This window comes from Amblyraja radiata, chromosome 1, assembly GCF_010909765.2.
Source record: "Amblyraja radiata isolate CabotCenter1 chromosome 1, sAmbRad1.1.pri, whole genome shotgun sequence".
Taxonomy (NCBI): domain Eukaryota; kingdom Metazoa; phylum Chordata; class Chondrichthyes; order Rajiformes; family Rajidae; genus Amblyraja; species Amblyraja radiata.
This window is the reverse complement of record NC_045956.1, coordinates 104,484,713-104,502,087: the sequence shown is the minus strand read 5'-3', so window position 1 is coordinate 104,502,087 and position 17,375 is coordinate 104,484,713. Positions and strand designations below refer to the sequence as shown.

At 42.0% G+C, this 17,375-nt stretch overlaps 1 protein-coding gene across 1 annotated transcript in view; it reads left to right on the top strand.

Moving 5' to 3' along the window:
- guf1 (GTP binding elongation factor GUF1) overlaps positions 1-17,375 on the top strand; it is a 55,473-nt gene that overhangs the window by 16,498 nt on the left and 21,600 nt on the right. The window contains exons 4-11 of the mRNA XM_033028015.1: positions 1,280-1,360; positions 2,681-2,758; positions 2,904-2,987; positions 5,324-5,388; positions 9,843-10,046; positions 10,641-10,780; positions 12,646-12,769; positions 17,139-17,274. Of these exons, the coding sequence (XP_032883906.1) occupies positions 1,280-1,360; positions 2,681-2,758; positions 2,904-2,987; positions 5,324-5,388; positions 9,843-10,046; positions 10,641-10,780; positions 12,646-12,769; positions 17,139-17,274 (912 nt within the window). The remainder of the gene's footprint in view (positions 1-1,279; positions 1,361-2,680; positions 2,759-2,903; positions 2,988-5,323; positions 5,389-9,842; positions 10,047-10,640; positions 10,781-12,645; positions 12,770-17,138; positions 17,275-17,375) is intronic.

Genomic DNA, 17,375 nt, shown 5'->3' with positions numbered 1-17,375 from the left:
GATGTAGAGCAGCTGACACCTAGAGCAGCGGATGCAACAGATGAGGTTGGAGGAGGTGCACGTGAACCTCTGCCGCACCTGTAAAGATGGCTTGGGTCCTTGAATGGAGTCAAGGGGGGAGGTAAAGCGACAAGTGTAGCATTTCTTGCGGTTGCAAGGGAAAGTGCCAGGAGAGGGGGTGGTTTGGGTGGGAAGGGATGAAATGACCTGGGAGTTACGGAAGGAGCGGTCTCTGCGGAAAGCCGACAGGGGAGGAGGTGGGAAGACGTGGCCAGTGGTGGGATCCTGTTGGCAGACAAAGCTGGAGAAAATCAGCGGGTGAGGCAGCATCTATAGAGAAGAGGCGACGTTTCGGGTCGAGACCCTTCTTCAGACTGATGCCGGGGGGGGGGTGTGGTCAGGAAAAAGAAAGGAAGAGGCGGAGACAGTAGGCTGTGGGAGAGCTGGGAATGGGAGGGGGAGAAAGCAAGGACTACCTGAAATTGGAGAAGCCAATGTTCATACCGCTGGGGTTTAAACTACCCAAGCGAAATATGAGATGCTGTTCCTCCAATTTGCGGTGGGCCTCACTCTGGCCATGGAGAACGCCCAGGGCAGAAAGGTCGGATTCGGAATGGGAGGGGGAGTTGAAGTGCTGAGCCACCGGGAGATCAGGTTGTTTATTACGAACTGAGTGTAGGTGCTGTGCAAAGCGATCGCCAAGCCTGCACTTGGTCCCACTGAGGCTGAATAATAGAAATTGCATTCATTGCAACGTGTAAAAGGAGATGAGATACTGTATTGTAATTTTGCTGCATGTCATTGTGGTATATATCATGTCTTGATTGGTGAAGATGTTTAGTTTGTCACCTTATTTGAAGCAGAAATAATATGTGAATGCTTCACTGACCATAATTCTGACTGGTAACTACGCACTTCGTCCGAACACATTATCGCACGTGTCATGCAAGCCGTCTTAAATGACCACCTAAACTGTCATTTGGCAACCTAAAAATCTGCCTAGGTTGCCCGGCTGGCAACAGGGATAAAAAGTTAAGCGAGAGCCCTGTGATTACTTTAAATTAATTGAAATCCTTTGCCATATTTCCAGTTGGGAAATGCATACTCTGAGCTTCGGTGGATTCTTGTATTTAGGACTGGTGGCATATTGGTAAAGTTATATATTGGCTTGGGTTTTCTGCATTTAGATACGTGCTTTATGCAATTGTTTGTCATAAAAAAAATTATACATTTTCATTTTAAAATATATCTTTACTCAAAAAGTAATTATTTTCTGCAGGGTCACGTGGATTTCAGCTATGAAGTTTCTCGATCATTGGCTGCTTGTCAGGGTGTTCTCTTGATAGTGGATGCCAATGAGGTAAATTGATCTGGTTGAGCTTGTACATTTATTACACTCACATTGGTACAGCGCACAAAATGTCCTTTACATCAATATATGCCAATGTGAGAATTTTATACATAGAACATATACATAGGAATACACAAGATCCATAGGAATCATTCGCCTCACAATATTTGGACCAAACATGATGCCAAGTTAAACTAATTTCATATGTTCATGATCTATATCCTTCTGTTCCCTGAACTTCCATGTACCTATCAAAAAGCTTCTTAAACTATACTATCGTAGTTGCAATTTTTGTTTAACAAGCATTACTGTAGATGAAGAAACAAGAAACTGCAGATGCTGGTTTACTAATAAAGGCACAAAATGCTGGAGTAACAGCTGGACAGGCAGCATCTCTAGAGAATATGGATAGGTGATGTTTCGGGTCAGGACTCTTCTTCAGACAGTAGATGAGTTTGGAAAATATTTGACTGTTGAGAGTTTATTTTTTTTAAGAAAAAGTTGTTTTGATCACCTGCTGTCTTGGAACATGTTATTTTGTAAAGTGCATTAGAAACATAGAAACGTAGAAAATAGGTGCAGGAGGAGGCCATTCGGCCCTTCGAGCCATTCATTGTGATCATGGCTGATCGTCCCCTATCAATAATCCGTGCCTGCCTTCTCCCCATATCCCTTGACTCCACTAGCCCCTAGAGCTCTATCTAACTCTCTCTTAAATCCATCCAGTGATTTGGCCTCCACTGCCCTCTATGGCAGGGAATTCCATAAATTCACAACTCTCTGGGTGAAAACGTTTTTTCTCACCTCAGTCTTAAATGGCCTCCCCTTTATTCTAAGACCGTGGCCCCTGGTTCTGGACTCACCCACATTGGGAACATTTTTCCTGCATCTAGCTTGTCCAGTCCTTTTATAATTTTATATGTTTCTATAAGATCCCCCTCATTCTTCTAAGCAACATTGATTTAAGGCATCAGAAAATAAGAGCAGGAATAGGTCACTTGGTCCCTCAAGTCTGCCCCACCATTAATGGCTGATATGCCCCAGGCCTCATCTCTGCCAGTTCTCCATAGTCCCCAATCCCCTGATCTTTCAATAATTTATCTGATTACTGTTGAAATAAACCCAATGATCTAACCTTCAATAATCCCCCCCCCCCCACACTAGGTAGAGAATTCCGGAGATTCACCGTTTTAGGTGAGAACAAGTTCCTATGCACCTCAGATTCAAACAACTACCTGCTAAACTAGTAATAACATCCTTTGGAAACATCTCAACATTTACCCTGTCTTCCCATTCAGGAACCATTTTAATTGTATTTTTTCCCCTCAGGGTATTCAAGCACAGACTGTGGCAAACTTCTACCTTGCCTTTGAATCGCAGCTAATGATAATTCCAGTGATAAACAAGGAAAGTTTATATTTTTCTCTTTATGTTTGTTTTTATTTAAAATGCAGTGTCATATTTTCCATTAATATTTCCAAATGTAATAAAATGGTAGCCACTTGCTTTTCTTCTCAACCCAAGGCAAATATTTGTATCATTATCTCTGCAGATTGACCTCAAGCATGCAAACCCTGACAGGGTTGAAAAACAGATTGAAAAGGTCTTTGATATTCCGAAAGAAGAATGTATCAGGGTACGAATTTAGCTCTTTTTCTTTTGTCTGGTTGTTCAATGACCCTACGCAGTGAAAAACATTTAAAAGTTAGCCCCAAGGTGCCTGAATGTTTCAACATTTATTGTAGCTGTTTACAGCAACGCGTGGCAACACATCCCATTGATCAGTAGTTTTCATTTTATTTACAGAGCAAAGTCTGTTTCTTTATATAGAACAACAGATACATTCAAAATTTATCGCACAGACATTTATTTATTCCTAGTGTTATCTAAAGTAAACTAATGTAAGATGGTATCAGTCATAATGGCTTTGTAAACTAAGACATTTCCACATATAAGATGTTGTTTTGCTTAGGCACCTCAAAATAGATTTCATTCTATCCTGCCAACCCTGCAATTTAGTTTAACAGTGACAGTATATAATTATTGATATTGAAATTCAACACCATTGCCCATATTGCAGTGCCTGAGCTAAAATACGGGTCAGGATTTGTTTTGCACCATGAAGTGTACCTTAATCCATCTTGCAAAAATAGCTGCAGACTCCAGTTGACTCCATTTAAAAACGAAGGAATTTGATAGGTGAAGCAGAGTTCAGGAATTCTGAAAGCGGTTTGTAGTATCTTTAAGGGTCTGTCCCACTTGCGTGTCCTTGGCACGCAAATTACGCGACCTCGTGGTCGCGTTGAGGCGCATGGGCATCGTATGGCCACGTGGGGCCGGTCCCACTGAGAAGCGCGGAAGGGTATGTAGTTGTGCGCGACAGTTTTATAACGAACAAAATCTTTTCACAATGGCAGGCAGTGACTAGTGGGGTACCGCAAGGCTCAGTGCTGGGACCCCAGCTATTTACAATATATATTAATGATCTGGATGAGGGAATTGAAGGCAATATCTCCAAGTTTGCGGATGACACTAAGCTGGGGGGCAGTGTTAGCTGTGAGGAGGATGCTAGGAGACTGCAAGGTGACTTGGATAGGCTGGGTGAGTGGGCAAATGTTTGGCAGATGCAGTATAATGTGGATAAATGTGAGGTTATCCATTTTGGTGGCAAAAACAGGAAAGCAGACTATTATCTAAATGGTGGCCGACTAGGAAAAGGGGAGATGCAGCGAGACCTGGGTGTCATGGTACACCAGTCATTGAAAGTGGGCATGCAGGTGCAGCAGGCAGTGAAGAAAGCGAATAGTATGTTAGCTTTCATAGCAAAAGGATTTGAATATAGGAGCAGGGAGGTTCTACTGCAGTTGTACAGGGTCTTGGTGAGACCACACCTGGAGTATTGCGTACAGTTTTGGTCTCCAAATCGGAGGAAGGACATTATTGCCATAGAGGGAGTGCAGAGAAGGTTCACCAGACTGATTCCTGGGATGTCAGGACTGTCTTATGAAGAAAGACTGGATAGACTTGGTTTATACTCTCTAGAATTTAGGAGATTGAGAGGGGATCTTATAGAAACTTACAAAATTCTTAAGGGGTTGGACAGGCTAGATGCAGGAAGATTGCTCCCGATGTTGGGGAAGTCCAGGACAAGGGGTCACAGCTTAAGGATAAGGGGGAAATCCTTTAAAACCGAGATGAGAAGAACTTTTTTCACACAGAGAGTGGTGAATCTCTGGAACTCCCTGCCACAGAGGGTAGTCGAGGCCAGTTCATTGGCTATATTTAAGAGGGAGTTAGATGTGGCCCTTGTGGCTAAGAGGATCAGAGGGTATGGAGAGAAGGCAGGTACGGGATACTGAGTTGGATGATCAGCCATGATCATATTGAATGGCGGTGCAGGCTCGAAGGGCCGAATGGCCTACTCCTGCACCTAATTTCTATGTTTCACGCGCCAACGGCCTGTCGCGTAACTGACAGCCAAAATGGGACAGGCCCAAGATCCTGGCGCGATGCAACGTCTCACCTCCAACAGCAGCAGAAGCAGGCAAACGATCGCCGAACTCGGCCTGGGGCTCACGGCCGTTGCGGTCTGGATCCGCCCCCACTTCTACTCCCAGAGCAGGGCCAAGAAAATTGAAGATGGACACAAAATGCAGGAGTAACTCAACGGGACCGGCAGCATCTCTGGAGAGAAGCAATGGGTGACGTTTCGGGTCAAGACCCATCTTTTTAGATTAAAGAAGAGTCTTGACACGAAACATCACCCATTGCTGCTGGTCCCGCTGAGTTACTCCGGCTTTGTGTCCATCTCTAAATGAAGTCACGAGCTCCAGACGGCTGTGCGTACGCATGAAATCGCGCGCGACCTTCGCGGGACTGTCGCGGCTCAACGCGACCACGAGGTCGCGTAATTTGCATGCCAAGGACACGCAAGTGGGACAGGCCCTTTACTGAATACTTTAATTCTTACAGATTTCAGCCAAACTAGGAACAAATATAGATCGAGTTTTGGAAGCAGTTGTTGAAAAGATTCCACCGTAAGTATGACTTATTTTAGTGTGTTACTGATATTAATAATATGCTTCGCTTATCCTCTAAATCGGAGGATCGGTCCTAGTCAGCATGGATTTACGAAGGAGAAAGCATGCTTGACTAATCTTCTGCAATTATTTGAAGATGTAACTAGGAAAATGGACAAGGGAGAGCCAGTGGATGTAGTGTACCTGGACATTCAGAAAGCATTTGATAAGGTCCCACATAGGAGATAAGTGGGCAAAATTAGGGCACATGGTATTGGGGGTAGAGTGCTGACATGGATAGAGAAGTGGTTGGCAGACAGGAAACAAAGAGTGAGGATTAACGGGTCCCTTTCAAAATGGCAGGCAGTGACTAGTGGGGTACCGCAAGGCTCGGTGCTGGGACCGCAGCTATTTACAATATACATCAATGATTTGGATGAAGGGATTCAAAGTAACATTAGCAAATTTGCAGATGACACAAAGCTGGGTGGCAGTGTGAACTGTGAGGAAGATGCTATGCGAATGCAGTGTGACTTAGTTGGGGGAGTGGTCAGATGAATGGCAGATGATGTTTAATGCAGATAAATGTGAGATTATCCACTTTGGTAGCAAAAACAGGAAGGCAGATGACTATCTAAATAGTCAAGTTGGGAAAATGGGAAGTACAACGGGATCTGGGGGGTCCTTGTTCATCAGCCTATGAAAGTAAGCATGCAAGTACAGCAGGCAGTGAAGAAAGTGAATGGCACGTTGGCCTTTATAACAAGAGGACTCAAATATAGGAGCAAAGAGGTCCTTCTGCAGTTGTATAGAGAGAGTGAGACCACACCTGGAGTATTGTGTGCAGTTTTGGTCCCCTAATTTGAGGAAGGACATTCTTGCCATTGAGGGAGTGCAGCGTAGGTTTACAAGGTTGATTCCCGGGATGGCAGGACTGGGAGAATGCTAAGAGAATGGAGCGGCTGGGCTTGTACAATCTGCAGTTTAGAAGGATGAGAGGCTATCTCATTGAAACATATCTATCTATATTACTAAAAGTCTGATCTTGACCGCTTTTGGCTCGCTGTGGTGTGATTTCCGAGAGAACGGCGCCACCTACGGCCGTCATTTTTGGCCACCTCACTCAGAGCCGCCTTCCGGGACCGGCGGCAGGGGGGCGGGACTATAAAACCCGTAAATTTAGTCCCTTACTCAGTCTCTGCCAGACTCAGGAAGCGAGAGGGTCACGGTTCCCTGAGCTGCGAATAACGCTGAACGCACATCTACTCCACGGTGAGTCCCCTCGATGCGGCTGTAAGGTGGCTGCTGCCCAATTGTTTGCATCGCCTTTCTAACAAGTTTGTGTTCACAAAATGAATTTTGGATGTCGGGTGGCTGCTGCCCAATTGTTTGCCTCGCCTTTTTAACGAGTTTGTGTTCACAAAATGAATTTTGGTTGTCGGGTGGCTGCTGCCCAATTGTTTGCCTCGCTTTTTTAACGAGTTTGTGTTCACAAAATGAATTTTGGTTGTCGGGTGGGTGTTGCCCAATTGTTTGCCTCGCCTTTTAACGAGTTTGTGTTCACAAAATGAATTTTGGTTGTAGGGTGGCTGCTGCCCAATTGTTTGCCGCATCTTTTAAAAAAAGTTTGTGTTCACAAAATGAATTTTGGTTGTCGGGTGGCTGCTGCCTAATTGTTTGCCTCGCCTTTTAAAAAAGTTTGTGTTCACAAAATGAATTTTGGCTGTCGGGTGGCTGCTGCCCAATTGTTTGCCGCATCTTTTAAAAAAAGTTTGTGTTCACAAAATGAATTTTGGTTGTCTGGTGGCTGCTGCCCAATTGTTTGCCTCGCCTTTTAAACAAGTTTGTGTTCACAAAATGAATTTTGGTTGTCGGGTGGCTGCAGCCAAATTGTTTGCCTTGGCTTTTAAAATCGTACCTTCTGCCCGCAACACCCATACTAGCGCCTCCCCCCCCCCCACTGGCGAGCAATATTGGAATTGGTGGAGAGGTGGAATATTGCGTTGGTGACCAGCCCTCCCGTATGATGCTGGGACCCAACGGGTCCCACTTAGTCTAGTGATTGTTAAGGGTTTGGACACGCTAGAGGCAGGAAACATGTTCCCGATGTTGGGGAAGTCCAGAACCAGGGGTCACAGTTTAAGAATAAGGAGTAAGCCATTTAGAACGGAGACGAGGAAACACTTTTTCTCACAGAGAGTTGTGAGTCTGTGGAATTCCCTGCCTCAGAGGGCGGTGGAGGCAGGTTCTCTGGATGCTTTCAAGAGAGAGCTAGATAGGGCTCTTAAAAATAGCGGAGTCAGGGGATATGGGGAGAAGGCAGGAACGGGGTACTGATTGAGGATGATCAGCCATGATCACATTAAATGGCGGTGCTGGCTCGAAGGGCCGAATGGCCTACTCCTGCACCTAATGTCTATTGTCTATTGTCTATAAATGGGGTTCCTATCACAAGCAACATGATTACTTCCAGAATGGCTATATGCCGATTGTAAAAATCATAAGGTCATAAGGAATAGTAGTAAAATTAGGCCATTCGACCCATCGTCTACTCCGCCTTTCAGTCATGGCTGATCTATACTCTCCCTCCTAACCCCATTCTCCTGCCTTCCCCCTATAACCTCTGACTGTCAGTGAGGGTTGATTTTAATGCCATCATGTTTCTTAAAAATCAGCAAAGTTGGTTGATAAACATGTTTCTGAAATGTGTGCAATGACCTCATTGATATATTGTGATGGCATATATGCCTTACATCTGCCTTTAGTCAAACATGATAGAGCTGTTGTTCTTGGCTGATGGTGAAAACCCAATATTGAACGGAGGCGGCATATTGATTTGCAGAGGGGCAATGGATGACTACTGTGGGAGTAAAACTAACATATTAGTACATAATATTGATGTTTAGCAGAGGTTTGCGAACATGGAGAAAACAAATTGATTTGCTATTTGTCACTTAATGAACAAGAGAGAAGTATAAAAATGTTAAACTTTATGGGTAGATGAAGCATAACATTCTAACATAATTATTCTAACATCAATATAATGGCAAATGGTGTTATTACAATTATACAGCTTTTGATGAATGAATGCACATAAATATTTTAGAATCAAAATGGCATTTTCTAGTTCACCTTTGAACATTGACCGTGCTCATGTGCTCTCACAACCCTCATGTCAAATTACAGTAAACTAAATAAATTGAAACCTGGTTTGTTTGAGTTGAAGTCTGTTGTATTATTAATGTATACAGCAGAACATTTGTCATAAAACACCTATAACACACGACTGAGTAACCAAATCAAAGTAGATTCTTGTTCTTAATTACTCCATGTATTTGAAGAACGTTTTATATAGTTATTGATTGACTCTGCAAACTTCAGTTCAAGAAGGATTACAGAGATGGGCAATAACTGCAACTCTTACAACCTCACCCCGAATGTACAGAATTTAATTCCAAACATAATTTAAAGTACAATGATTCACATCCATTAAATTGTGAATATATTGAGTAAATGTGCCATTTTCTTGAAATGGAAATGAAACTACATTTTGATAGCACTGTAAATTTGATCAGATATTTCAGCAGATTATGTACCTTATTGATCACTATGACTGTAACAGCTTCCAGTCATAATAATAGCAAAACTATTAGAATTTGTAGTTATTACTGTTTAAGTCTGATGGCAGCCTTTGGAGCCCACACTTCCACAAAGGCAGCAATCCAAAAGCTATTGACAGTCGCACCCTACTGCTCCAGAATGTGCGCAGATGGAATTATGTGTTGTGAATTTCATCTACTTTTATACTATTCTTGAATGAAACAGCCTAGTTCAATCAGGAATAAGTTGAGTTTTTAATTGTCATAATCATCATTGAACTGTCTTGTTGACCACTCCCTAAAAAACCGACTTGGAGTCTCCTAACCCCACGCAAAAAATAAAAATGGGGGACTTAATTTAAAAAATCAATCTTATTCTGATTTTTTTTTCTTCTCTGTTCGCTCTGGGATCTTTGTATTCCTTGCTTGTCTCACAGTGAGCATTCTTAAATTTGATTCACTGATTAGCATGCCTGCTGTTGCTGGATAGCACAGTTATTTTGTTAAAAGCTTTCAACTGAAACTGACATTGGAGAAGATGACCTGAGCACCCAGAACCTGAGAATTTGTTTTTCTGGGTATCTTTACACCAGGTTTATGGCAAGTACCATTTCTTTGCTGCTGAATGCAAAATCTATGTCATCATTTATCAGATGATCTAATGTGAGGTGTGGTTTAACCACGCCATGAGCAAGGTTCTCATGGCGTGGTTAAACCACACCTCACATTAGATCATCAGTCTCAGTCTGCTGTTCAGCTATTTTTAATCTCTGTCATTGTTATATTTTTGTTTAAAATTTGTTTCATTTTTTAGCATCTGTATTAAAATTGATCGAATAAAATAATTACAAAGTACGTACTTTCTCATTTCAGGCCTCGTGCAAACATTTCAGATCCAATGAGAGCTTTGGTGTTCGACTCCACCTATGACCATTATAGAGGAGTTATAGCCAGCATTGCACTCTTTGATGGATTGGTGCAAAAGGGGGACAAAATAATGTCATCTTACACCAAGAAAGTGTATGAAGTTAATGAAGTCGGAATCCTAAGGCCCGATCAGTACCCAGTAGAACAGCTGTAAGGAATTTGCAGTTTCAATTTCATGTTCATAAATATTATGTTAGTAATTCTAAAAAATGACTTGCTTTATCTAGTGCCTCCCACAACCTTGAGATGTTGTAAGACACAGTATATTCAATGAAATACTTCTATAATGTTGCTGTGGTAATGTATAAATATTAGTGTTACCATAGATATTAATGTAATAATTACCAGATAATTATTTCTTGTGAAGATAACACAGTCATACAGCATGGAAACAGGCCCTTTGGCCCAACTTCCCCATGCCGACCCTTCTTCACTAGCCCCACCTGCCGCATTTGACCCATACCCCTCTAAACGTTTCATATCCATGTACCTGTCTACATTGGCATTAGAATTGGCCAGGACAGGGAGGTCAATTCTCTTGATTATTTTAGTAAAGCTACCATTGTATCAGATTTACCTGAAAGAGCAGAAGGACCATCATCTCTGTGCAGTCGGATCTGAAAGATTACACTTTCTACAGTATAGGCTCACCTGAGTAGCTGTACAGGAATGTGATTCTCGCTGAACATTACAGCCCAGTTGCCAGATCCACAGCAATGTAACCATGCTTTCTGTAACTTAAAGGTGTGCTGGACAAGTGGGTTACTTGGTAGCTGGAATGAAGGAGGTGAAGGAAGCACAGATTGGAGACACCCTTTATTTACAGAAACATCCTGTGGAGCCACTAGCTGGGTTCAAACCTGCCAAACCAATGGTCTTTGCAGGTAAGGAACGTGGTATTTCTGCATTTCGGTTAAGAAAAAGCAACTAATGCACAAACCTGCATCTTAGAATATTTTTCATATTAGAATCCGTAGCTTTTCTTGCCCCTTAAAGAGACAGTTGGTGATTTATGTATTTGATAATATTTTTCAATGTTAAATTATTATTTTCAAACATTTTTTTTAACTGGTCTGTAGTGTTACTGAATGTTCAGCAGGGGGCAGCACCTCACCCACCTCTCAAACATTTCTGGGAATGCCATTCTGAAGTACTGCAGCTATGCTGAAACAAATAGCAAAGCAAAGTTGGTTAGCCAGCAATCTTAAACCAGTGAATGTTCTTCCCCAGTATATTTAACCCCAGGACTTTACACTAATATCTGACAGTCAAAAGTACTGTACTGTATGGTATGGAGTTAGATGTGGCCCTTGTGGCTAAAGGGATCAGGGGGTATGTAGAGAAGGCAGGTACACGATACTGAGTTGGATGATCAGCCATGATCATATTGAATGGCGGTGCAGGCTCGAAGGGCCGAATGGCCTAATCCTGCACCTATTTTTATGTTTCTATTTAGGATGGACCCCATTTAACAGAGACATCAAAATAATAAAATAAACTCAAAACATAGTACAGGATTGTTGTGATTAAATTTTTGAAAAGATCAATTATTAAGAATATAATCAAATATGTAGGGGGGGGGGGTGTTTGGCAGAGAAAACTAGTGACATAAAGCCAGAGGCAGCGGATATGGGTGGAAGGGGAGAGGGGAAAGAGGGAGGATAAAAGGGGAATATGAGACTTGGGGATGGGAGTTGAGCGTACGGAGGAGAGGAAAGGAGCAGTGTGAAAGAAATGTGTGTGCACCGCGGGCTAGTGTGGGGGAAAGAGGATATTGCTTGAAATAGGAGAATTCAATGCTTGTACCGTTGGGTTGTAAGCTATCCAAGTGGAATATGAGGTGCTGTTCCTCTAATTTGCATGTGGCTTCACTCTGGCATTGGGCAGAAAGATTGTTGTGGGAATGGGAAGGAAAATTGAAATGGTTAGCAACCAGGAGCTCCCAACAGGCCTTGGCAGACCGAGGGCAAGTGTTTGGACAAATTGCCTAGTCTCCACTTGGTCTCACCAAGTCAAAGAGGCCACATTGTGAGCACCAAAGGTAGTAGGCAAGGTTTGATATGGAAGGTGAACCTGGAAGGGCTGCTGAGGTCCATGGATGGAAGTGAAAGAAGAGCTGTCAGGAAATCTCCTTCAGTTGCTAGGGAAAGTACCTAGGGAAGGGGCAGGCTAGGTGGGGAGGAATGAGTGAACCAAGGAGTTGCAGAGGGTGTGGTCTCTATGTAAAGTGGAAAGGAATACGGATGGGAAGATGTGCCTGGCGGTGGAAATGTTGGAGAATGACGTGTATTGAAGGGTCCCGAACTGAAACATCATCTGTCATGTTTTGCACCCCAACTTCTTGCACAAGTGGAACATGATGTCCCAAACTTCTGGACTAATTTCCCTGATTGATGAAGGCCAGTGTGCCAAAAGCCCCCTTCACCACACTATCTACTTGTGACATCACTTTTAAGGAACTATGTACGTACTCCTGGATCCCACAGCACTTCCCAGAACCCTACCATTCACATTTAAGGCCCTGCTCTGGTTTGACCTCCCAAAAGATTACACCTCACACTTATTTGAATTAAATCTCATTTGCCATTCCTCAGCCCACTTGCCCAGCTGTAATTCTTGATAACCATCTTCATTGTCTGCAATACCACCTATTTTAGTGCCATCCACAAACTTACCTTGTACATTCTCGTCAATTTGAATGCAGTAATGAGTTTAGTATTCTGACCCTTTTAATGGTTTAATTTCCAAGGAATGTACCCTATTGACCAATCTGAGTATACCAACTTAAGGAAAGCGGTGGAGAAGTTGACACTGAATGATTCCAGTGTGACAGTTCACCGGGATAGCAGCCCAGCCCTGGGGGCTGGCTGGAGGTAAGTGGGAAGATTGTTACGTTCATTTTTGGCTTTTCATCATTTTTATTTCAATACTGTTCTTCTCAGTACGTATTGAACTAAGTCTCAGCAAAGGATTGTTGGTGATCTCCAGCATTTATTTCGGTAGAATGTGCTTACCAATATTAAGAAATGAAGAGTTGTTTGGATAAATTTAAATTAAACAGAGTTATTGCACCAAGGGCATTAATTGTTTTTCAGACTTTAAAAAAATCAGCCTCTACATCTTCCACTGATATGATACTTCTTGAACCTTCATTTAAAACAGTATTTCTGATTTATGAAAAGTAAATGACTGGGTTTGTACATGGTTCCTTTTCATATTTTATAGGTCTTTGTACTTTACTGGAAGGAACAACTCAACTTAATTAGATATAGATGATGTAGGTCACAATTTAACTGAGTGTGACCTTATGTGATTAAATTGTGATTGGTGCATATTTTGGAAATAAGGACTTCGAGGCTTCTGTTTGTGTATCTACAATTTTTTGAATTTTGGAATAAAAACAGAATTCTGATTTATTAGCAGATGGAAATGATAGAGGAGGGATAAATGGTCCTTGTCAGGTTGGTAGGCCGTGCCTAATGAGACACCACAAGGATCAGTGCTTGGGACCAAACTATTCGCAATCTACTTCGATGACTTGACTTAGGGGACTAAATGCTTCATTTCCGAGCTTGCTAATGAAACAAAACTAAGCAGGAAATTGATCAGTGATAACGATGCAAAGAGGCATCGGGAAATATAGGTCGGCTAAGTTCATGGACAACAAGTGCAGGAAGGAACTGCAGATGCTGGTTTATATCGAAGATAGACACAAAATGCTGGAATAACTCAGCGGGACAGGCAGCATCTCTGGAGAGAAGGAATGGGTAATTGAGAGAAGACTGTCTGAAGAAGGGACTCGACCAAAAAACATCACCCATTCCTTCTCTCCAGAGATGCTGCCTATTTACATGGACAACAATATGGCAGATGGAATACAATGTGGAAAAATATGAAATTATCTGCTTCATTACAAAAAACAGACTGCTGAGTATTTTTAAATAATAAGATTCAAAATTGTTAATGTTCTAAAGGACCGCACATACATCACTGACTGGTAACATGCAAGCACGGCAGGCAAATAGAATAGTAGCTTAACTACAAATTGGTTTGAGTACAGAAGTAAAGATATGATACTGAAATTATATAGGATGTTGGTAGTAAATATCCTTGAGCTATTGTGTACAGTTTTGATCTCCTTACCCTTCAAAAACATCATCTACTTGCTGCAGAGATAGTTATCATAGATTCTCCAGACTGATTCCTGGGCTGGCAGGTCTGTCATATGAGGAGAGATTGAGTATGTAAAAGCCTCTTAAATAACATATTGTACCTGCTTTCACTACCACTCCAGGCAGCTCATTCCAGGTATCTCATGAGCCTGTCCCACTTAGGTGACTGCAGGAGACTATGCAGTCGCCACATGTTCGCGGGTGGTTGCCGGGAAGTCGTCTTCATGGTCGTGAGGAGTTCCCGCATTATGGGAACTAGTCGCAGTCTCATTATGGTCGCCGCAAATTTTTCAACGTATTGAAAAATTAGCGGCGACCAGAATGAAGCCGCCATGGAGAGTAGCGAGAATTCTTGTGCCGTAGGTGGGTAGCCAGGAGGTCCTAGTGGGTTGCCAGGAGGTCGAAGGTTCTAGTAGATTGTAGTCAGTGCTGACTGGTGAATTTTATTGGCTCATTGCGGAAAAAAAATGTAAGCAGTAGTTACGTAAATGTAACCGAGGATAACTGACCGGTAACATTAATGTCCCCCGAGCTACACAGCCGTGTACCTCTGGCTTCAATTCCTTCTCCCCCCTCCCCCCCCCCCTTCTTTTAAAGGACTTACTTAAGAAGGACAAGACTTTAGCCGTCTTGGCTTTGCACTGTGTGAATTTCACTCAGACCGCGCTCCCCCCCGCTTGCCCTGTCCCCTGCCTGCATAACGTGCTGGTGAAAGAAGCTGTGTGTGTGTGTGTGTGTGTCTCTGTGTGTATGTGTCTCTGTGTGTGTGTGTGTGTGTCTGTGTGTGTGTGTCTCTGTGTGTGTGTGTCTGTGTGTGTGTGTGTCTGTGTGTGTGTGTGTGTCTGTGTGTCTGTGTGTGTGTGTCTGTGTGTGTGTGTCTCTGTGTGTCTCTGTGTGTGTGTGTCTCTCTGTCTCTGTCGCTGTTCCCGTTGCCAGTTTTTCAGGCGACTACCGGCAACTTGACAGAAAAATCGCCCAATTCTCATAATTTGATATACTTCTATCAGGTCTCTCTTCAACCTCCAACACGCCAAAGAAAACAAACCAAGTTTGTCCAATCTCTTCTGGATATTAGATGAACTAAGTAATATAGAGGCCAAGAAAATGTTTTTTTTCTACTGAAAAAGGTGTGACTTTTCTTCAGCCATTCAATGACGGGAATTTTCCTGTCTAACTATGACAAGCACAGAACAAAAGGAGTACCTTTTGTCAAATGTCACTGACTATTGTAATGACTTGTTGATTCAGTTCTATCATCCATTTTACATTTTCAATAAGTCCTGTTAAATATAATTATGATACATGTTCCTGTGTATTTTCATTTTAGCACTGCATTTTTATTTTTCTTTTGTAACTTAATCTATGTGATCTTTTTACCAATGTCAACATAAAACCAGCCAAGCTATCGTAAGACTTTCTGTGACACACATGGTACATGTATGAAATTGGATAGCCATGTATTAGCAATTTGGTGATTATGGTCCTTAATTTGCTTTAGTGTTTTTTCACAAAGATAATGCCAGGACCAAGGATAAAAGTATTTAGAATTTATAACTTTAGAATCCTTCCATTTCAGTGTTATAGTTAGCTGAAAAAACTCACAATGAAAAATATCTGGATTCACAGATACATATTCGGTAGTTAATTATTTAAAGGTCATAAAAACTTTAATATATATATATTCTGTAAATATGGTAAGAATCACTAAGTTGCCTTAAGTTACACTGCAATGCAGTATTTGTAGTAATAAATACCGTACCCTCCATAATGTTTGGGACAAAGACCCATCATTTATTTATTTGCCTCTGTACTCCACAATTTGAGATTTGTATTAGAAAAAAATCACATGTGGTTAAAGTGCACAATGTCAGATTTTATTAAAGGTTGTTTTTAATATATTTTTGTTTCATCATGTAGAAATTACAGCCCCCCCACCCCCACCCCCCACATATCAGGGCACCATAATGTTTGGGACACATGGCTTCACAGGCATTTGTAATTGCTCAGGTGTGTTTAATTGCCTCCTTAATGCAGGTATAACAGAGCTCTCCGCACCTAGTATTTCCTCCAGTCTTTCCATCACCTTTGCAAACTTGTATTGCTGTTTATCAACATGAGGACCAAAGTTGTGCCAATGAAAGTTTAAAGAAGCCATTATGACATCAGCCAAACCTTAGGCTTACCAAGATCAACTGTTTGGAACATCATTAAGAAGAAAGAGAGCACTGGTGAGCTTACTAATCGTAAAGGGACTGGCAGGCCAAGGAAGACCTCCACAGCTGATGACAGAATAATTCTCTCTATAATAAAGAAAAATCCCCAAACACCTGTCCGACAGATCAGAAACACTCTTGGCGTGGATTTGTCAATGGCCAGTGTCCGCAGAAGACTTCATGAACAGAAATACAGAGGCTACACTGCAAGATGCAAACCACTGGTTAGCTGCAAAAATAGGATGGCCAGGTTACAGTTTGCCAAGAAGTACTTAAAAGAGCAACCACAGTTCTGGAAAAAAGGTCTTGTGGACAGATGAGATGAAGATTAACTTAAATCAGAGTGATGGCAAGAGCAAAGTATGGAGGAGAGATGGAACTGCCCAAGATCCAAAGCATACCACCTCATCTGTGAAACACAGTGGTGGGGGTGTTAAAGATGGCTGCAATACAGGCCTGGCAGAGCATCACCAGAGAAGACTCCCCACAACTGGTAATGTCCATGAATCGCAGACTTCAAGCAGTCATTGCATGCAAAGTATATGCAACAAAATACTAAAACTGACTACTTTAATTTACATGACATTGCTGTAAACATTATGGTGCCCTGTTATGGGGAGACTATGTATAAACACTGCTGCAATTTCTACATGGTGAAACCAAAATGTATAAAAATGGCCTTTATTAAAATCTGGCAATGTGCACTTTAACCACATGTGATTTTTTTCTATTACAAATATCAAATTGTGCCGTACAGAGGCAAATAAATAAATGATGTGTCTTTGTCCCAAACATTATGGAGGGCACTGTAGATGTTACGCTATAGTTGAAGATAAATTAATCATTCTGATTGCCAGGTTAGGTTTTTTGGGACTTCTGCACATGGAGGTATTCAACCAACGATTGGAACAAGAGTACAATGCATCAGTCATTCTTACTGCCCCTACAGTTCCATATAAGGCAGTTCTTCAATTATCCAGCAAATTAATTAAGGTACTTTATCTTAAATCACTTTTCGCACCTAATACATTGAAGTCTGATTCCATTGAGAAATTATCTGACTAGCTAAACTTTTATTAATATTATACTTTCAA